At 48.5% G+C, this 22,734-nt stretch overlaps 1 protein-coding gene and 5 long non-coding RNA genes across 8 annotated transcripts; 3 read left to right on the top strand and 3 right to left on the bottom strand.

Moving 5' to 3' along the window:
- Positions 1-182: 182 nt before the first annotated feature.
- Positions 183-22,698, bottom strand: polr1e (RNA polymerase I subunit E). The gene is made up of 12 exons (XM_055924158.1): positions 22,614-22,698; positions 21,034-21,137; positions 20,140-20,216; positions 16,447-16,532; positions 11,003-11,061; positions 10,388-10,532; positions 4,606-4,710; positions 4,191-4,284; positions 3,884-4,014; positions 3,008-3,089; positions 2,361-2,492; positions 183-769 (listed from the first exon to the last, which is right to left on the bottom strand). The coding sequence occupies exons 1-12, from the start codon at positions 22,675-22,677 to the stop codon at positions 607-609; spliced, it is 1,242 nt and encodes a 413-aa protein (XP_055780133.1). The 5' UTR covers positions 22,678-22,698; the 3' UTR covers positions 183-606.
- On the bottom strand, positions 12,284-13,393 carry LOC129856029 (uncharacterized). 2 transcript variants are annotated; one of them, XR_008759598.1, is made up of 3 exons: positions 13,157-13,393; positions 12,429-13,096; positions 12,284-12,363 (listed from the first exon to the last, which is right to left on the bottom strand). It is a non-coding gene; the product is annotated as an uncharacterized LOC129856029 (long non-coding RNA). The 2 variants fall into 2 exon arrangements; XR_008759599.1 differs by having other exon boundaries at positions 12,429-12,975.
- On the top strand, positions 12,876-13,437 carry LOC129856031 (uncharacterized). The gene is made up of 3 exons (XR_008759601.1): positions 12,876-12,934; positions 13,055-13,240; positions 13,363-13,437. It is a non-coding gene; the product is annotated as an uncharacterized LOC129856031 (long non-coding RNA).
- Positions 13,989-15,464, bottom strand: LOC129856028 (uncharacterized). Its single transcript, XR_008759597.1, has 3 exons — positions 15,163-15,464; positions 14,187-15,102; positions 13,989-14,064 (listed from the first exon to the last, which is right to left on the bottom strand). It is a non-coding gene; the product is annotated as an uncharacterized LOC129856028 (long non-coding RNA).
- Positions 14,343-14,827, top strand: LOC129856030 (uncharacterized). Its single transcript, XR_008759600.1, has 3 exons — positions 14,343-14,391; positions 14,574-14,633; positions 14,755-14,827. It is a non-coding gene; the product is annotated as an uncharacterized LOC129856030 (long non-coding RNA).
- LOC129856032 (uncharacterized) lies at positions 15,574-16,167 on the top strand. 2 transcript variants are annotated; one of them, XR_008759602.1, is made up of 3 exons: positions 15,574-15,612; positions 15,674-15,853; positions 16,095-16,167. It is a non-coding gene; the product is annotated as an uncharacterized LOC129856032 (long non-coding RNA). The 2 variants fall into 2 exon arrangements; XR_008759603.1 differs by lacking the exon at positions 16,095-16,167 and adding an exon at positions 15,974-16,053.
- Positions 22,699-22,734: the final 36 nt, after the last annotated feature.

Below are 22,734 nucleotides of genomic sequence, written 5' to 3'. Positions count from 1 at the left end.
CTTACCCCCGTCTTCCTCCCCTCCCCTCTCTAGGAATATTTACCCTCTCCCCTTCTCTCTTCCTCCTTACCCATGTCTCCCTCTCTCTTCCTCCTTACCCCCGTCTTCCTCCCCTCCCCTCTCTAGGAATATTTACCCTCTCCCCTTCTCTCTTCCTCCTTACCCATGTCTCCCTCTCTCTTCCTCCTTACCCCCGTCTTCCTCCCCTCCCCTCTCTAGGAATATTTACCCTCTCCCCTTCTCTCTTCCTCCTTACCCATGTCTTCCTCTCCCCTCCTCTCTTCCTCCTTACCCATGTCTTCCTCTCCCCTTCTCCTTACACTTCGAACACACCGACAGCGTCATTACATTCTGGTACACCAGAAGTACCTTCATATCCAATGAAAACGCTGCGTTATCCTAGCAGCCCTGCGTTGCAGTGCGTTCTGTGTGGTGCGTAACGTCAGACGCGTCAAACTGTCTGCTGCAGACGGATTGACAGAAACGGTAGCAGAAGGTGAATGTTGAACTTCGGTTGCAGACAGAACCAGACGATGCTGCGTACTATTTAGCTCAATGACGCTGTCGGTGTGTTCGAAGCGTTACCCTCGTCTTCCTCGTCTTCCTCTAATGCATTTTTTTGCGTTTGCGTATCTCTATGAACGGTTGGTATTTGACGAGGGGCAGCACCAGAGTGGCCAGTCTGTTTTCAGCTGTCGCCCCATCGTTCCCCTTCACACAGCCATGTCTGACCAGGGTCAACCCCATCGACTTGGCCACCTCCACGATCCTACACACACACACACACACACACACACACACACACACACACACACACACACACACACACACACAGAGAGAAAATATCAGTAACGCTGTTGCTTTTGTGTTTGAGGTGTCTCTCTCTCTCTCTCTCTCTCCTGTTCTGTGACCCCTCCCCCAGGTCTCTCTCCTGTTCTGTGACCCCTCCCCCAGGTCTCTCTCCTGTTCTGTAACCCCTCCCCCAGGTCTCTCTCCTGTTCTGTAACCCCCCTCCCCCAGGTCTCTCTCCTGTTCTGTAACCCCTCCCCCAGGTCTCTCTCCTGTTCTGTGACCCCTCCCCCAGGTATCTCTCCTGTTCTGTAACCCCTCCCCCAGGTCTCTCTCCTGTTCTGTAACCCCCCTCCCCCAGGTCTCTCTCCTGTTCTGTAACCCCCCTCCCCCAGGTCTCTCTCCTGTTCTGTAACCCCTCCCCCAGGTCTCTCTCCTGTTCTGTAACCCCCCCCCCCCCCCCCAGGGTCTTTCTCCTGTTCTGTGACCCCCCCCCCCAGGTCTCTCTCCTGTTCTGTAACCCCTCCCACAGGTCTTTCTCCTGTTCTGTAACCCCTCCCCCAGGTCTCTCTCCTGTTCTGTAACCCCTCCCCCAGGTCTCTCTCCTGTTCTGTAACCCCTCCCCCAGGCCTCTCTCCTGTTCTGTAACCCCTCCCCCAGGTCTCTCTCCTGTTCTGTAACCCCTCCCCCAGGTCTCTCTCCTGTTCTGTAACCCCTCCCCCAGGTATCTCTCCTGTTCTGTAACCCCTCCCCCAGGTCTCTCTCCTGTTCTCTGTAACCCCTCCCCCAGGTCTCTCTCCTGTTCTGTAACCCCTCCCCCAGGTCTCTCTCCTGTTCTGTAACCCCTCCCCCAGGTCTCTCTCCTGTTCTGTAACCCCTCCCCCAGGTCTCTCTCCTGTTCTGTAACCCCCCCCCCCCCCCAGGTCTTTCTCCTGTTCTGTGACCCCCCCCCCCAGGTCTCTCTCCTGTTCTGTAACCCCTCCCCCAGGTCTCTCTCCTGTTCTGTAACCCCTCCCCCAGGTCTCTCTCCTGTTCTGTAACCCCTCCCCCAGGTCTCTCTCCTGTTCTGTAACCCCTCCCCCAGGTCTCTCTCCTGTTCTGTAACCCCTCCCCCAGGTCTCTCTCCTGTTCTGTAACCCCTCCCCCAGGTCTCTCTCCTGTTCTGTAACCCCTCCCCCAGGTCTCTCTCCTGTTCTGTAACCCCTCCCCCAGGTCTCTCTCCTGTTCTGTAACCCCTCCCCCAGGTCTCTCTCCTGTTCTGTAACCCCTCCCCCAGGTCTCTCTCCTGTTCTGTAACCCCTCCCCCAGGTCTCTCTCCTGTTCTGTAACCCCTCCCCCAGGTCTCTCTCCTGTTCTGTAACCCCCCCCCCCCCAGGTCTTTCTCCTGTTCTGTAACCCCTCCCCCCCCCCCCCAGGTCTTTCTCCTGTTCTGTAACCCCTCCCCCAGGTCTCTCTCCTGTTCTGTAACCCCTCCCCCAGGTCTCTCTCCTGTTCTGTAACCCCTCCCCCAGGTCTCTCTTCACCGTTTCTCTGTGACCCCCCCCCCAGGTCTCTGTGTAAGTGTCTCTCACCGTTTCTCTGTGACCCCCAGGTCTCTGTGTAGCAGTGTGAGGTCAGAGGTCATGTCTCCCATGTGGAGCAGCAGGGCCAGGCAGTACGCTGCCATCTTCACACGCATCGACGTAGACACCACGTTCTGCACCCTACACACACACACACACACACACACACACACATCAGTAACGTTCTGCACCCTACACACACACACACATCAGTAACGTTCTGCACCCTACCTACACACACATCAGTAACGTTCTGCACCCTACACACACACACACACACACATCAGTAACGTTCTGCACACATTAATACGAATGTAGCTACTGCATTTATCTAAATCTGTTTTTAACTCAGAGTAGGGAGAGGAGAGCTCTATTCCCTATCTAGTGCACTACGTAGGGTGCTCTTTGAGAAGCAGACCATCTATGGGCCCGGGTCAAAGGTCGTGCACTATATATAAATCAAATGTATTTATATAGCCCTTCGTACATCAGCTGATATCTCAAAGTGCTGTATAGAAACCCAGCCTAAAACCCCAAACAGCAAGCAATGCAGGTGTAGAAGCACGGTGGCAAGGAAAAACTCCCTAGAAATGCCAAAACCTAGGAAGAAACCTAGAGAGGAACCAGGGTAGGGTGATAGTGAGTGGACAAGCTACCTGCCGTTATTGAAGGTCTCCACGGTGAAGGTCCTCATCAGCTTGGTGTGGATGATACGAGGACAGCCCTCCTCCTGCCCGACTAGAATACAACATTAACACAACCCTTAATGATACGAGGACAGCCCTCCTCCTGCCCGACTAGAATACAACATTAACACAACCCTTAATGATACGAGGACAGCCCTCCTCCTGCCTGACTAGAATACAACATTAACACAACCCTTAATGATACGAGGACAGCCCTCCTCCTGCCCGACTAGAATACAACATTAACACAACCCTTAATGATACGAGGACAGCCCTCCTCCTGCCTGACTAGAATACAACATTAACACAACCCTTAATGATACGAGGACAGCCCTCCTCCTGCCTGACTAGAATACAACATTAACACAACCCTTAATGATACGAGGACAGCCCTCCTCCTGCCTGACTAGAATACAACATTAACACAACCCTTAATGATACGAGGACAGCCCTCCTCCTGCCTGACTAGAATACAACATTAACACAACCCTTAATGATACGAGGACAGCCCTCCTCCTGCCCGACTAGAATACAACATTAACACAACCCTTAATGATACGAGGACAGCCCTCCTCCTGCCCGACTAGAATACAACATTAACACAACCCTTAATGATACGAGGACAGCCCTCCTCCTGCCCGACTAGAATACAACATTACACAACCCGTAGGCCGGGATTCAATCAAAGGCGCATTGTCGACAGCGTGCCTTTTTAAAAGTCAATTTTCCCAAAGATCATATTCTCGGTAAACATTACAGGTTTAGGCTCAAACGAGGATTACTTTTTTAAAAAGTCAACACTTGCTTCTCGTACACACACACACACACACATACACACACACTCACACTTGCGATTGATGTGTCTCTGCCGTGCCAGTTTGAGCATCATGAGGAGGTAGAAGGCACAGCGCGCCTGTCTCTCTCTGGCCACGCCCTCTCTGGGCAGGCTCTCCAAGTGACGCACCACGCTCTGACACCTGGAACAACAAGATCAACAACACGTCAACAACATAACATGTCAACACCACGCTCTGACACCTGGAACAACAAGATCAACAACACGTCAACAACATAACATGTCAACAACACACAATGATCAACAAGACAACACGTCAACAACAACACATCAACAGTAGCAGTGTTGTAGTCCTACCCTCCGTCTGTTATGTTTTGTAGTTCCTCAGGGGTCAGGGCGGCCATCTTGGAACCAGCAGCATCCAGGGCATCGTACTCCACCGGAGACAGGACTGGGACTCGGGTAAGGACACACACACTAACCTGGAGCTACACACACACAGCTTAACCTGGAGCTACACACACACACCTTAACCTGGAGCTACACACACACACACCTTAACCTGGAGCTACACACACACACAGCTTAACCTGGAGCTACACACACACACAGCTTAACCTGGAGTCACACACACACACACACACACACCTTAACCTGGAGCTACACACACACACAGCTTAACCTGGAGTCACACACACACACACCTTAACCTGGGGACATGCCTTTACCTGCTCTCACTCACACACACACACACAGTTCAGGTGAAGGATACTGTCGTCAAACAGGTAGACGTGTTGAGGTGTGTCAGCGTCGTGGTAACAGGGGGGAAGGTAATGAGAAACTCCAGACTGGGACTGGACCACCTCCTGCTGCAGAGCTGGAGGGGGGAACATTCACTATGTTACTGGGACTGGACCACCTCCTGCTGGAGGGGGGAAACATTCACTATGTTACTGGGACTGGACCACCTCCTGCTGGAGGGGGGAAACATTCACTATGTTACTGGGACTGGACCACCTCCTGCTGGAGGGGGGGAAACATTCACTATGTTACTGGGACTGGACCACCTCCTGCTGGAGAGCTGGAGGGGGGAAACATTCACTATGTTACTGGGACTGGACCACCTCCTGCTGGAGGGGGGAAACATTCACTATGTTACTGGGACTGGACCACCTCCTGCTGGAGGGGGGAAACATTCACTATGTTACTGGGACTGGACCACCTCCTGCTGGAGGGGGGAAACATTCACTATGTTACTGGGACTGGACCACCTCCTGCTGGAGGGGGGAAACATTCACTATGTTACTGGGACTGGACCACCTCCTGCTGGAGGGGGGAAACATTCACTATGTTACTGGGACTGGACCACCTCCTGCTGGAGGGGGGAAACATTCACTATGTTACTGGGACTGGACCACCTCCTGCTGGAGGGGGGAAACATTCACTATGTTACTGGGACTGGACCACCTCCTGCTGGAGGGCTGGAGGGGGGAAACATTCACTATGTTACTGGGACTGGACCACCTCCTGCTGGAGGGGGGGAACATTCACTATGTTACTGGGACTGAACCACCTCCTGCTGGAGGGGGGAAACATTCACTATGTTACTGGGACTGGACCACCTCCTGCTGCAGGGGGGAAACATTCACTATGTTACTGGGACTGGACCACCTCCTGCTGGAGGGGGGAAACATTCACTATGTTACTGGGACTGGACCACCTCCTGCTGGAGGGGGAAACATTCACTATGTTACTGGGACTGGACCACCTCCTGCTGCAGGGGGGGAACATTCACTATGTTACTGGGACTGGACCACCTCCTGCTGGAGGGCTGGAGGGGGGAAACATTCACTATGTTACTGGGACTGGACCACCTCCTGCTGGAGGGGGGAAACATTCACTATGTTACTGGGACTGGACCACCTCCTGCTGGAGGGGGGGAAACATTCACTATGTTACTGGACCACCTCCTGCTGGAGGGGGGAAACATTCACTATGTTACTGGGACTGGACCACCTCCTGCTGGAGGGAAAACATTCACTATGTTACTGGGACTGGACCACCTCCTGCTGGAGGGGGGGAACATTCACTATGTTACTGGGACTGGACCACCTCCTGCTGGAGGGGGGAAACATTCACTATGTTACTGGGACTGGACCACCTCCTGCTGGAGGGGGGAAACATTCACTATGTTACTGGGACTGGACCACCTCCTGCTGCAGGGCTGGAGGGGGGAAACATTCACTATGTTACTGGGACTGGACCACCTCCTGCTGGAGGGGGGAAACATTCACTATGTTACTGGGACTGGACCACCTCGTGCTGGAGGGGGGAAACATTCACTATGTTACTGGGACTGGACCACCTCCTGCTGGAGGGCTGGAGGGGGGAAACATTCACTATGTTACTGGGACTGGACCACCTCCTGCTGGAGGGGGGAAACATTCACTATGTTACTGGGACTGGACCACCTCCTGCTGGAGGGGGGGAACATTCACTATGTTACTGGGACTGGACCACCTCCTGCTGGAGGGCTGGAGGGGGGAAACATTCACTATGTTACTGGGACTGGACCACCTCCTGCTGGAGGAGGGAAACATTCACTATGTTACTGGGACTGGACCACCTCCTGCTGGAGGAGGGAAACATTCACTATGTTACTGGGACTGGACCACCTCCTGCTGGAGGGGGGAAACATTCACTATGTTACTGGGACTGGACCACCTCCTGCTGGAGGAGGGAAACATTCACTATGTTACTGGGACTGGACCACCTCCTGCTGGAGGAGGGAAACATTCACTATGTTACTGGGACTGGACCACCTCCTGCTGGAGGAGGGAAACATTCACTATGTTACTGGGACTGGACCACCTCCTGCTGGAGGGCTGGAGGGGGGAAACATTCACTATGTTACTGGGACTGGACCACCTCCTGCTGCAGGGCTGGAGGAGGGAAACATTCACTATGTTACTGGGACTGGACCACCTCCTGCTGGAGGAGGGAAACATTCACTATGTTACTGGGACTGGACCACCTCCTGCTGGAGGGGGGGAACATTCACTATGTTACTGGGACTGGACCACCTCCTGCTGGAGGAGGGAAACATTCACTATGTTACTGGGACTGGACCACCTCCTGCTGGAGGGGGGGAACATTCACTATGTTACTGGGACTGGACCACCTCCTGCTGGAGGGCTGGAGGAGGGAAACATTCACTATGTTACTGGGACTGGACCACCTCCTGCTGGAGGGCTGGAGGGGGGAAACATTCACTATGTTACTGGGACTGGACCACCTCCTGCTGGAGGGCTGGAAAGGGGAAACATTCACTATGTTACTGGGACTGGACCACCTCCTGCTGGAGGGGGGAAACATTCACTATGTTACTGGGACTGGACCACCTCCTGCTGGAGGGGGGAAACATTCACCATGTTACTGGGACTGGACCACCTCCTGCTGGAGGGGGGAAACATTCACTATGTTACTGGGACTGGACCACCTCCTGCTGGAGGGGGGGAACATTCACTATGTTACTGGGACTGGACCACCTCCTGCTGGAGGGGGGAAACATTCACTATGTTACTGGGACTGGACCACCTCCTGCTGGAGGGCTGGAGGGGGGAAACATTCACTATGTTACTGGGACTGGACCACCTCCTGCTGGAGGAGGGAAACATTCACTATGTTACTGGGACTGGACCACCTCCTGCTGGAGGGGGGAAACATTCACTATGTTACTGGGACTGGACCACCTCCTGCTGGAGGGGGGAACATTCACTATGTTACTGGGACTGGACCACCTCCTGCTGGAGGGGGGAAACATTCACTATGTTACTGGGACTGGACCACCTCCTGCTGGAGGGCTGGAGGGGGGAAACATTCACTATGTTACTGGGACTGGACCCCCTCCTACTGGAGGGGGGAAACATTCACTATGTTACAGCTGTGTGTTACTGTACAGGTGTGTGTGTGTACCTCTACAGTTGTGTGTGTACGTCTACAGGTGTGTGTGTGTGTGTGTTACTGTACAGGTGTGTGTGTGTGTGTGTTACTGCACAGGTGTGTGTGTGTGTGTGTGTACGTTACTGCACAGGTGTGTGTGTGTGTACGTCTACAGGTGTGTTACATTCCACTACCTTCTGGTCTGACTGTGTCTAGACATATACAGCTACAAAGCCTACACACAATAACCCATCATGACATCACAATACCCCATCATGACATCACAATACCCCATCATGACATCACAATACCCCATCATGACATCACAATACCCCATCATGACATCACAAAAACAGGTCTAACAATTTTGGCTAAAATAAAATAATTGAAAAATAACATTTACATAAGTATTCAGACCCTTTACTCAGTACTTTGTTGAAGCACCTTTGGCAGCGATTACAAACATCTATTGGATTTTTGCAGTGTTACACTTGGATTTGCCATATGGCACTCGCAATCAGTTTTGAATGAAACGACGCCGAATTGAGTGGTATTGTACATCGTGTATATGTTTCGTACGGTGCCAATAACTTCCCATTAATTTTTGTCCATTTCAGGGGGGTGTTCCCTTACATAAGTATTCCGACCCTTTACTCAGTACTTTGTTGAAGCACCTTTGGCAGTGATTACAGCCTAGAATCTTCTTGGGTATGACGCTACAAGCCTGGCACACCTGTATTTGGGGAGTTTCTCCCATTCTTCTCTGCAGATCCTCTCAAGCTCTGTCAGGTTGGATGGGGAGCGTCGCTGCACAGCTATTTTCAGGTCTCTCCAGAGATGTTGGATCGGGTACAAGTCCGGGCCACTCAGACATTCAGAGACTTGTCCCGAAGCCACTCCTGCGCTGTCTTGGCTGTGTGCTTAAGAGTCGTTGTCCTGTTGGAAGGTGAACCTTCACCCCAGCATGAGGTCCTGAGCGCCCTGAAGCAGGTTTTCATCAAGGATCTGTCTGTACTTTGCTTCATCCATCTTTCCCTCGATCCTGACTAGTCCCCCAGTCCCTGCCGCTGAAAAACATCCCCACAGCATGATGCTGCCACCTCCATGCTTCACTGTAGGGATGGTGCCAGGTTTCCTCCAGACGTGACGCTTGGCATTCAGGCCAAAGAGTTCAATCTTGGTTTCATCAGACCAGAGAATCTTGTTTCTCCTGGTCTGAGTCCTTTAGGTGCCTTTTGGCAAACTCCAAGCAGGCCATAATATGCCTTTTACTGAGGAGTGGCTTCCGTCTGCCCACTCTACTATAACGGTCTGATTGGTGGAGTGCTGCAGAGATGGTTGTCCTTCTGGAAGGTTCTCCCATCTCCACAGAGGAACTCTGGAGCTCTGGGTTCTTCTCCTCCATTGGTCAGTTTGGCTGGGCGGTCAGCTCTAGGAAGAGTCTTGGTGGTTCCAAACTTCTTACATTGAAGAATGATGGAGGCCACTGTGTTCTTGGGGACCTTCAATGCTGCAGAAATGTTTTGGTACCCTTCCCCAGATCTGTGCCTCGACACAATCCTGTCTCAGAGCTTTACGGACAATCAACCTCATGGCTTGGTTTTTGCTCTGACATGCACTGTTAACTGTGGGACCTTATATAGACAGGTGTGTGCCTTTCCAAATCATGTCCAATCAATTGAATTTACCACAGGTGGACTCCAATCAAGTTGTAGAAACATCTCAAGGATGATCAATGGAAACAGGATGGACCTGAGCTCAATTTAGAGTCTCATAGCAAAGGGTCTAAATACTTATTTTGGTTTATTTTTAATAAATATGCAAACATTTCTGAACCTATTTTCGCTTTGTCATTGTGATGTCATTATGGGGTATTGTGATGTCATTATGGGGTATTGTGTGTCGATTTGAGGATAAAAAAATATATATATATTTTGTAATAAGACTAACGTAACAAAATGTGTGTGTGTGTGTGTGTGTGTGTGGGTATACAGGTGTGTGTGTGTGTGTGTGTGTGTGTGTGTGTGTTTGTGGGTATACAGGTGTGTGTGTGTGTGTGTGTTTGTGGGTATACAGGTGTGTGTGTGTGTGTGTGTGGGGGGGTATACAGGTGTGTGTGTGTGTGTGTGTGTGTGTGTGTGTGTGTGTGTGTGTATACAGGTGTGTGTGTGTGTGTGTGTGGGTATACAGGTGTGTGTGTGTGTGTGGGTATACAGGTGTGTGTGTGTGTGTGTGTGTGTGTGTATACAGGTGTGTGTGTGTGTGTGTATACAGGTGTGTGTGTGTGTGTGTGTGTGGGTGGGTATACAGGTGTGTGTGTGTGGGGGTAGATATACAGGTGTGTGTGTGTGGGGGTAGATATACAGGTGTGTGTGGGGGTAGATATACAGGTGTGTGTGGGGGTAGATATACAGGTGTGTGTGGGGGTAGATATACAGGTGTGTGTGGGGGTAGATATACAGGTGTGTGTGTGTGTGTAGGTATACAGGTGTGTGTGTGGGTATACAGGTGTGTGTAGGTATACAGGTGTGTGTGTGTGTGTAGGTATACAGGTGTGTGTGTGTAGATATACAGGTGTGTGTGTGTAGGTATATGTGTGTTATGTGTGTTACCTTTCAGGCCCTTCTGGTCTATGATGGAGTGGGCAGCCTTGGCCACAGCGCTCTGCAGGGCCTCACTGCCCACCTGGTTCAGCCTCCTGGAAGACAGAGCTCTCTTCTGCTTGTTGGTGCCAAACGCTTCGATCAGAGAGTCCACCTGTAGGAGGGGAGGGATTAGTTATTCATTCTGACATAATGACATCACAATGCCCCGTAATGACATCACAATACCCCGTAATGACATCACTGTAGGAGGGGAGGGATTAGTTACTCATTCTGACATAATGACATCACAATATCCCATAATGACATCACTGTAGGAGGGGAGGGATTAGTTACTCATTCTGACATAATGACATCACAATACCCCATAATGACATCACTGTGGGAGGGGGGGGGATTAGTTACTCATTCTGATGATTGATGTGATCAAATGCAGATTATAATGTAGCCCGTAGTGGATTTAGTAACACAACAACACTTAAAAGGTGTTAAAACCTGACAGGAAGTATTGGGGGAAGCTTCTAATCCCTGGACCAGAGACTAAAGGGGAGGGGAGATGTTCAAGGCTGATAGAACTGTAGACCGTTCCAGGTTCTATTTTTTAACAGAAATGAATGAAGGTACCTTTTCCCTGTATGTAAGATCTGTGTTCTGGGACGTATCGTTCTCTGTCGACGACTCCCCTGGGAAACAGACGACATGTTAAAGTAAGTCAGAGCGACGACGCTCCAGCTCAACACGATCGCAGCACGTCACTGTACTGTTGGTTAAGGGCTTGTCAGTCAGCATTTGACGGTAAGGTCTACCTACACCGGTTGTGTTGGGCGCATGTGACAAATACACATATTATTATGATTTTCAACAGCCATTCATCCAGCCTGTTTTTAAAAAAAAAAACAGAAGAAGTTGATGACCCAATCACACATCAACCTCTAGGTACTTGTGGAGATCTGAGATTTGATTGGTATAGGTCAGTGTTGCCCAACTCCAGTACCCCCAACAGCCCAACTCCAGGCCCCCCAAACAGCCCAACTCCAGGCCCCCCAACAGCCCCACAACAGCCCAACTCCAGGCCCCCCAACAGCCCAACTCCAGGCCCCCCAACAGCCCAACTCCAGGCCCTCAGTACACACTGTTGTAGTCCCGGGGGAAAAACTCACCCGTTTCAACCTATTGAAAGGCCAGTATAGGTAATATGGTGAAACCTCCACCTAGCCTATCAGAGGGCTGGAAAAATCCTCTCAGATCTCCACCAGTGTGATTGTCTCTCAGTGGTTGATGCCTTGTGGAGAGTAGACCTTCTGTATCCTCACGACCCTGCTACACTACAGCCGTCAGCCGTCGAGGGAAACGTTTCCTTATCAACGAAAGCTGCTCTACTCTACCCGCCTCACGTCCAATGACAGCGTCCAGAAGTTCCATTCTCGATTGGCCGACCCTTTCTATCTTGTGAATTTAAATGATAACACATCAAATTGGTTTCTGGTGTAGCAGGTGGAACGTCACATTGACACCAAGCTGAAGGGGGTTTTATCTGTACCTGGGATGACGGACTGCAGGTGGAACGTCACATTGACACCAAGCTGAAGGGGGTTTTATCTGTACCTGGGATGACGGACTGCAGGTGGAACGTCACATTGACACCAAGCTGAAGGGGGTTTTATCTGTACCTGGGATGACGGACTGCAGGTGGAACGTCACATTGACACCAAGCTGAAGGGGGTTTTATCTGTACCTGGGATGACGGACTGCAGGTGGAACGTCACATTGACACCAAGCTGAAGGGGGTTTTATCTGTACCTGGGATGACGGACTGCAGGTGGAACGTCACATTGACACCAAGCTGAAGGGGGTTTTATCTGTACCTGGGATGACGGACTGCAGGTGGAACGTCACATTGACACCAAGCTGAAGGGGTTTTATACCTGGGATGACGGACTGCAGGTGGAACGTCACATTGACACCAAGCTGAAGGGGTTTTATACCTGGGATGACGGACTGCAGGTGGAACGTCACATTGACACCAAGCTGAAGGGGGTTTTATCTGTACCTGGGATGACGGGCTGCAGGTGGAACGTCACATTGACACCAAGCTGAAGGGGGTTTTATACCTGGGATGACAGACTGCAGGTGGAACGTCACATTGACACCAAGCTGAAGGGTTTTTTATCTGTACCTGGGATGACGGACTGCAGGTGGAACGTCACATTGACACCAAGCTGAAGGGGGTTTTATACCTGGGATGACGGACTGCAGGTGGAACGTCACATTGACACCAAGCTGAAGGGGTTTTATACCTGGGATGACGGACTGCAGGTGGAACGTCACATTGACACCAAGCTGAAGGGGTTTTATACCTGGGATGACGGACTGCAGGTGGAACGTCACATTGACACCAAGCTGAAGGGGTTTTATACCTGGGATGACGGACTGCAGGTGGAACGTCACATTGACACCAAGCTGAAGGGGTTTTATACCTAGGATGACAGACTGCAGGTGGAACGTCACATTGACACCAAGCTGAAGGGGTTTTATACCTGGGATGACGGACTGCAGGTGGAACGTCACATTGACACCAAGCTGAAGGGGTTTTATACCTAGGATGACAGACTGCAGGTGGAACGTCACATTGACACCAAGCTGAAGGGGTTTTATACCTGGGATGACGGAATGCAGGTGGAACGTCACATTGACACCAAGCTGAAGGGGGTTTTATACCTGGGATGACGGACTGCAGGTGGAACGTCACATTGACACCAAGCTGAAGGGGGTTTATACCTGGGATGACGGGCTGCAGGTGGAACGTCACATTGACACCAAGCTGAAGGGGGTTTTATCTGTACCTGGGATGACGGGCTGCAGGTGGAACGTCACATTGACACCAAGCTGAAGGGGGTTTTATACCTGGGATGACGGACTGCAGGTGGAACGTCACATTGACACCAAGCTGAAGGGGGTTTTATACCTGGGATGACGGACTGCAGGTGGAACGTCACATTGACACCAAGCTGAAGGGGTTTTATACCTGGGATGACGGACTGCAGGTGGAACGTCACATTGACACCAAGCTGAAGGGGTTTTATACCTGGGATGACGGACTGCAGGTGGAACGTCACATTGACACCAAGCTGAAGGGGTTTGTACCTGGGATGACGGACTGCAGGTGGAACGTCACATTGACACCAAGCTGAAGGGGGTTTTATACCTGGGATGACGGACTGCAGGTGGAACGTCACATTGACACCAAGCTGAAGGGGTTTGTACCTGGGATGACGGACTGCAGGTGGAACGTCACATTGACACCAAGCTGAAGGGGTTTTATACCTGGGATGACGGACTGCAGGTGGAACGTCACATTGACACCAAGCTGAAGGGGTTTTATACCTGGGATGACGGGCTGCAGGTGGAACGTCACATTGACACCAAGCTGAAGGGGTTTTATACCTGGGATGACGGACTGCAGGTGGAACGTCACATTGACACCAAGCTGAAGGGGTTTTATACCTGGGATGACGGGCTGCAGGTGGAACGTCACATTGACACCAAGCTGAAGGGGGTTTTATACCTGGGATGACGGGCTGCAGGTGGAACGTCACATTGACACCAAGCTGAAGGGGGTTTTATACCTGGGATGACGGACTGCAGGTGGAACGTCACATTGACACCAAGCTGAAGGGGTTTTATACCTGGGATGACGGACTGCAGGTGGAACGTCACATTGACACCAAGCTGAAGGGGGTTTTATACCTGGGATGACGGACTGCAGGTGGAACGTCACATTGACACCAAGCTGAAGGGGGTTTTATACCTGGGATGACGGGCTGCAGGTGGAACGTCACATTGACACCAAGCTGAAGGGGGTTTTATACCTGGGATGACGGACTGCAGGTGGAACGTCACATTGACACCAAGCTGAAGGGGTTTTATACCTGGGATGACGGACTGCAGGTGGAACGTCACATTGACACCAAGCTGAAGGGGGTTTTATCTGTACCTGGGATGACGGACTGCAGGTGGAACGTCACATTGACACCAAGCTGAAGGCGGTTTTATACCTGGGATGACGGACTGCAGGTGGAACGTCACATTGACACCAAGCTGAAGGGGGTTTATACCTGGGATGACGGACTGCAGGTGGAACGTCACATTGACACCAAGCTGAAGGGGGTTTTATACCTGGGATGACGGACTGCAGGTGGAACGTCACATTGACACCAAGCTGAAGGGGTTTTATACCTGGGATGACGGACTGCAGGTGGAACGTCACATTGACACCAAGCTGAAGGGGTTTTATACCTGGGATGACGGGCTGCAGGTGGAACGTCACATTGACACCAAGCTAAAGGGGGTTTTATACCTGGGATGACGGGCTGCAGGTGGAACGTCACATTGACACCAAGCTGAAGGGGGTTTTATACCTGGGATGACGGACTGCAGGTGGAACGTCACATTGACACCAAGCTGAAGGGGTTTTATACCTGGGATGACGGACTGCAGGTGGAACGTCACATTGACACCAAGCTGAAGGGGGTTTTATACCTGGGATGACGGGCTGCAGGTGGAACGTCACATTGACACCAAGCTGAAGGGGTTTTATCTGTACCTGGGATGACGGACTGCAGGTGGAACGTCACATTGACACCAAGCTGAAGGGGGTTTTATACCTGGGATGACGGACTGCAGGTGGAACGTCACATTGACACCAAGCTGAAGGGGTTTTATACCTGGGATGATGGACTGCAGGTGGAACGTCACATTGACACCAAGCTGAAGGGGTTTTATACCTGGGATGACGGGCTGCAGGTGGAACGTCACATTGACACCAAGCTGAAGGGGTTTTATACCTGGGATGACGGGCTGCAGGTGGAACGTCACATTGACACCAAGCTGAAGGGGTTTTATACCTGGGATGACGGGCTGCAGGTGGAACGTCACATTGACACCAAGCTGAAGGGGGTTTTATACCTGGGATGACGGACTGCAGGTGGAACGTCACATTGACACCAAGCTGAAGGGGGTTTTATACCTGGGATGACGGACTGCAGGTGGAACGTCACATTGACACCAAGCTGAAGGGGTTTTATACCTGGGATGACGGGCTGCAGGTGGAACGTCACATTGACACCAAGCTGAAGGGGGTTTTATCTGTACCTGGGATGACAGACTGCAGGTGGAACGTCACATTGACACCAAGCTGAAGGGGTTTTATCTGTACCTGGGATGACGGACTGCAGGTGGAACGTCACATTGACACCAAGCTGAAGGGGGTTTTATACCTGGGATGACGGACTGCAGGTGGAACGTCACATTGACACCAAGCTGAAGGGGTTTTATACCTGGGATGACGGACTGCAGGTGGAACGTCACATTGACACCAAGCTGAAGGGGTTTTATACCTGGGATGACGGGCTGCAGGTGGAACGTCACATTGACACCAAGCTGAAGGGGTTTTATACCTGGGATGACGGACTGCAGGTGGAACGTCACATTGACACCAAGCTGAAGGGGGTTTATACCTGGGATGACGGACTGCAGGTGGAACGTCACATTGGCACCAAGCTGAAGGGGGTTTATACCTGGGATGACGGACTGCAGGTGGAACGTCACATTGACACCAAGCTGAAGGGGTTTTATACCTGGGATGACGGGCTGCAGGTGGAACGTCACATTGACACCAAGCTGAAGGGGGTTTTATACCTGGGATGACGGGCTGCAGGTGGAACGTCACATTGACACCAAGCTGAAGGGGGTTTTATACCTGGGATGACGGACTGCAGGTGGAACGTCACATTGACACCAAGCTGAAGGGGGTTTTATCTGTACCTGGGATGACGGACTGCAGGTGGAACGTCACATTGACACCAAGCTGAAGGGGGTTTTATCTGTACCTGGGATGACGGACTGCAGGTGGAACGTCACATTGACACCAAGCTGAAGGGGGTTTATACCTGGGATGACGGACTGCAGGTGGAACGTCACATTGACACCAAGCTGAAGGGGTTTTATACCTGGGATGACGGACTGCAGGTGGAACGTCACATTGACACCAAGCTGAAGGGGGTTTATACCTGGGATGACGGGCTGCATGTTGAATAGTTGAGCGCTGTGAACCTCCATCCTCATGGTCTCCTTGTTCAGCACCCCCACATAATACCTGGAATATAATAACACACCCACATAATACCTGGAATATAATAACACCCCCACATAATACCTGGAATATAATAACACCCCCACATAATACCTGGAATATAATAACACACCCACATAATACCTGGAATATAATAACACCCCCACATAATACCTGGAATATAATAACACCCCCACATAATACCTGGAATATAATAACACCCCCACATAATACCTGGAATATAATAACACACCCCCACATAATACCTGGAATATAATAACACCCCCACATAATACCTGGAATATAATAACACCCCCACATAATACCTGGAATATAATAACACCCCCACATAATACCTGGAATATAATAACACCCCCACATAATACCTGGAATATAATAACACCCCCACATAATACCTGGAATATAATAACACCCCCACATAATACCTGGAATATAATAACACCCCCACATAATACCTGGAATATAATAACACCCCCACATAATACCTGGAATATAATAACACACACCCACATAATACCTGGAATATAATAACACACCCCCACATAATACCTGGAATATAATAACACCCCCACATAATACCTGGAATATAATAACACACCCCCACATAATACCTGGAATATAATAACACACCCCCACATAATACCTGGAATATAATAACACACCCACATAATACCTGGAATATAATAACACACCCCCACATAATACCTGGAATATAATAACACCCCCACATAATACCTGGAATATAATAACACCCCCACATAATACCTGGAATATAATAACACACCCCCCACATAATACCTGGAATATAATAACACACCCCCACATAATACCTGGAATATAATAACACACCCACATAATACCTGGAATATAATAACACACACCCACATAATACCTGGAATATAATAACACACCCCCACATAATACCTGGAATATAATAACACCCCCACATAATACCTGGAATATAATAACACACCCCCACATAATACCTGGAATATAATAACACCCCCACATAATACCTGGAATATAATAACACCCACATAATACCTGGAATATAATAACACCCCCACATAATACCTGGAATATAATAACACCCCCACATAATACCTGGAATATAATAACACACCCCCACATAATACCTGGAATATAATAACACACCCCCACATAATACCTGGAATATAATAACACCCCCACATAATACCTGGAATATAATAACACACCCCCACATAATACCTGGAATATAATAACACCCCCACATAATACCTGGAATATAATAACACACCCCCACATAATACCTGGAATATAATAACACCCCCACATAATACCTGGAATATAATAACACACCCCCACATAATACCTGGAATATAATAACACCCACCCCCACATAATACCTGGAATATAATAACACCCACCCCCACATAATACCTGGAATATAATAACACACCCCCATAATACCTGGAATATAATAACACACCCCCACATAATACCTGGAATATAATAACACACCCCCACATAATACCTGGAATATAATAACACACCCCCACATAATACCTGGAATATAATAACACACCTCCACATAATACCTGGAATATAATAACACACCCCCACATAATACCTGGAATATAATAACACACCTCCACATAATACCTGGAATATAATAACACACCTCCACATAATACCTGGAATATAATAACACACCCCCACATAATACCTGGAATATAATAACACACCTCCACATAATACCTGGAATATAATAACACACCTCCACATAATACCTGGAATATAATAACACACCTCCACATAATACCTGGAATATAATAACACACCTCCACATAATACCTGGAATATAATAACACACCTCCACATAATACCTGGAATATAATAACACCCCCACATAATACCTGGAATATAATAACACCCCCACATAATACCTGGAATATAATAACACACCCACATAATACCTGGAATATAATAACACCCCCACATAATACCTGGAATATAATAACACCCCCACATAATACCTGGAATATAATAACACACCCCCACATAATACCTGGAATATAATAACACACCCCCACATAATACCTGGAATATAATAACACACCCCCACATAATACCTGGAATATAATAACACACCCCCACATAATACCTGGAATATAATAACACACCCCCACATAATACCTGGAATATAATAACACACCCCCACATAATACCTGGAATATAATAACACACCCCCACATAATACCTGGAATATAATAACACACCCCCACATAATACCTGGAATATAATAACACCCCCACATAATACCTGGAATATAATAACACACCCCCACATAATACCTGGAATATAATAACACACCCCCACATAATACCTGGAATATAATAACACACCCCCACATAATACCTGGAATATAATAACACACCCCCACATAATACCTGGAATATAATAACACACCCCCACATAATACCTGGAATATAATAACACACCCCCACATAATACCTGGAATATAATAACACACCCCCACATAATACCTGGAATATAATAACACACCCCCACATAATACCTGGAATATAATAACACACCCCCACATAATACCTGGAATATAATAACACACCCCCACATAATACCTGGAATATAATAACACACCCCCACATAATACCTGGAATATAATAACACACCCCCACATAATACCTGGAATATAATAACACACACACACATAATACCTGGAATATAATAACACACACACATAATACCTGGAATATAATAACACACCCCCACATAATACCTGGAATATAATAACACACCCACATAATACCTGGAATATAATAACACACCCCCACATAATACCTGGAATATAATAACACACCCACATAATACCTGGAATATAATAACACACCCCCACATAATACCTGGAATATAATAACACACCCCCACATAATACCTGGACTATAATAACACACACCCACATAATACCTGGAATATAATAACACACCCCCACATAATACCTGGAATATAATAACACACACCCACATAATACCTGGAATATAATAACACACCCCCACATAATACCTGGAATATAATAACACACCCCCACATAATACCTGGAATATAATAACACACCCCCACATAATACCTGGAATATAATAACACACCCACATAATACCTGGAATATAATAACACACCCACATAATACCTGGAATATAATAACACACACCCACATAATACCTGGAATATAATAACACACACCCACATAATACCTGGAATATAATAACACACCCCCACATAATACCTGGAATATAATAACACACCCCCACATAATACCTGGAATATAATAACACACCCCCACATAATACCTGGAATATAATAACACACCCACATAATACCTGGAATATAATAACACACCCCCACATAATACCTGGAATATAATAACACACACCCACATAATACCTGGACTATAATAACACACCCACATAATACCTGGACTATAATAACACATGGTGACCCTGCCACTGTTTTGGTAAACAGCCGAGGACAAAATACTGGTACACATGGTTTTGAGCTCTTGAAAATATTGAATTTTTTAATTTTATTTTTAACTTAAATAAAAACTTACTTGCAAAGGTTGTTGCATTTTAGGGCTTCTGTTCCAAAGTTACTCCCAACATATGAGAGTCTCTGTGATTCTGCAACCTGACACAGGAAGAAGACCGCGTTAGAGAGAGGTAACCTTAAAACACAGGAAGAAGACAGTGTTAGAGAGAGGTAGCCTTAAAACACAGGAAGAAGACGTTGCTAGAGGTAGCCTTAAAATACAGGAAGAAGACCGTGCTAGAGAGACGTAACCTTAAAACACAGGAAGAAGACCGTGTCAGAGAGAAGTAGCATTAAAACACAGGAAGAAGACCGTGTCAGAGAGAGGTAGCCTTAAAACACAGGAAGAAGACCGCGTTAGAGAGAGGTAGCCTTAAAACACAGAAAGAAGACCGTGTTAGAGAGAGTTAGCCTTAAAACACAGGAAGAAGACCGTGCTAGAGGTAGCCTTAAAACACAGGAAGAAGACCATGTCAGAGAGAGGTAGCCTTAAAACACAGAAAGAAGACCGTGTTAGAGAGAGGTAGCCTTAAAACACAGGAAGAAGACCGTGCTAGAGAGACGTAACCTTAAAACACAGGAAGAAGACCGTGTCAGAGAGAAGTAGCATTAAAACACAGGAAGAAGACCGTGTCAGAGAGAGGTAGCCTTAAAACACAGGAAGAAGACCGCGTTAGAGAGAGTTAGCCTTAAAACACAGGAAGAAGACCGTGTTAGAGAGACGTAACCTTAAAACACAGGAAGAAGACCGTGTTAGAGAGAAGTAGCCTTAAAACACAGGAAGAAGGAATGGTCTTTTACCAAAGTGTCCAATATTTATCAACTCAGTGTTATGCTCCTGAGCACAGATCCAAAACTGATCCAAGATCAGCGTTTTAGAGGCAACGTCACCCTACACCAGGTGTAGTGGTCTCACCAGCATGCGTCGGTTCTTCTTCCTCGGGTTGGTCTCGTCCACGTTCTTATAGAAGCTGAAGTCCAGCTGCTCTGTGTTCCTCAGGTTGCCGTTAGAGAACTGAACTGTTGAGGAGAAAAGGGGATTGATTGATATGAATGTGAGGATGCTGTTCATCGACCACAGCTCTGCCTTCAGTACCATAGTGCCCTCTGTGCCCACCACAAAGCTCAGGGCCCTGTAACTTAACTCCTCCCTATGCAACTGGGTCCTGGACTTCCCGACGGGCCGCCCCCCCCCCAGGTGGTGAAGGTAGGCAACATTACCCCCTCTACACTGATCCTCAACACGGGGGGCCCCACAAGGGTGTGTCCTCAGTCCCCTCCTGTACTCCCTGTATACCCACGACTGCTTGGCCTCAAAACAGTTCCAACTTAAAAAGTTTGCTGACGACACGACAGTAGTAGGCCTGATTACCGCCAACGACGAGACAGCCTACAGGGAAGAGGTAGGCACCGACGGCGTGGTACCAGGTACAACAACCCAACAACCTCTCCCTCAACGTCACCAAAACAAAAAAATAGCTGAAGGAACCAGGCTAAGCACGCCTCCATCCTCATTAACTGCGTTGCCGCGGAGACGGTAAAAAACCATCAAGTTCCCCGAGATACACATCTCAGAAGATCTTTAACGGTCGAACCACACGGTAACGGCACAACAGAAACTCTTCAACAATTGAAATCATTTCCCTGTTTAACCGCTAGGTTTTATGGGTATTATGACACCACTGTGGGGCTCTATAAAACAATTGGGAGTACAACTCATTTTGGTATGTTAACCGAGCCATATCTCCCACGGGCTCTGCTCTGTCTTAATCTACACGGGAATGCGGTCTGACCCCTAGCGTAGCAGTTAGCAAATGGGTCGGCTCTGCTGTGTCTTAATCTACACAGGAATGCGGTCTGACCCCTAGCGTAGCAGTTAGCAAATGGGTCGGCTCTGCTGTGTCTTAATCTACACGGGAATGCGGTCTGACCCCTAGCGTAGCAGTTAGCAAATGGGTCGGCTCTGCTGGCTAACTATGGTTGATGGTGCAAGATAAATCAATATAGTTTGTTACCGTTTGGTCCCTAAAAAATAATAACTAAATATTAAATAATATCACCCGGCTAACGTTAATTGAATGTTTGCTAACTAATTTTACCAATGTCGTCTCTGCGTGCAGTTCGAATGAAGTTGCTAACTAGCGTTAGCGCAATGACTTAAAGTCTATGGTAACTACTAGCACGCTAGTAGATTCCAAAGACTTCCAGTCATTATGCTAGTTAGCATTGGCTCGCGAAACTACCTCTGAACTCCCTTCATACTGGATGCAGAGACATACAAATGGTATCCATTAGTTAATTTGACTATTGGGAAGTAGAATAAATTCCCGAAGTACACATGTAACGTTACTGCGCTAACATGAGAGCACCCACGTGTACTACGGAACAGGGTGGATTTCAGTGTTGTCAACGTTTGGAGACGCTTAAATTGCAATCGTGTAATTAAACATGTATTTAAAATGAATAATTAGCCTGTGACATAAATAGTATATTTACCGATAACAGCTTTATCGTCTTCTCTCTCCTCTTCACAGCAAACCAATGTGCAGTTTGCGTCCATGTTTGTTGTCAGTCGCGGATCAATAAACAATCGGAGAGATATTCGCCTCACAAACTG

This window comes from Salvelinus fontinalis, chromosome 5 (genome assembly GCF_029448725.1).
Source record: "Salvelinus fontinalis isolate EN_2023a chromosome 5, ASM2944872v1, whole genome shotgun sequence".
Lineage (NCBI taxonomy): Eukaryota > Metazoa > Chordata > Actinopteri > Salmoniformes > Salmonidae > Salvelinus > Salvelinus fontinalis.
Note: the sequence above shows the minus strand (reverse complement) of the source record. Positions and strands in the feature narration are given on the sequence as shown.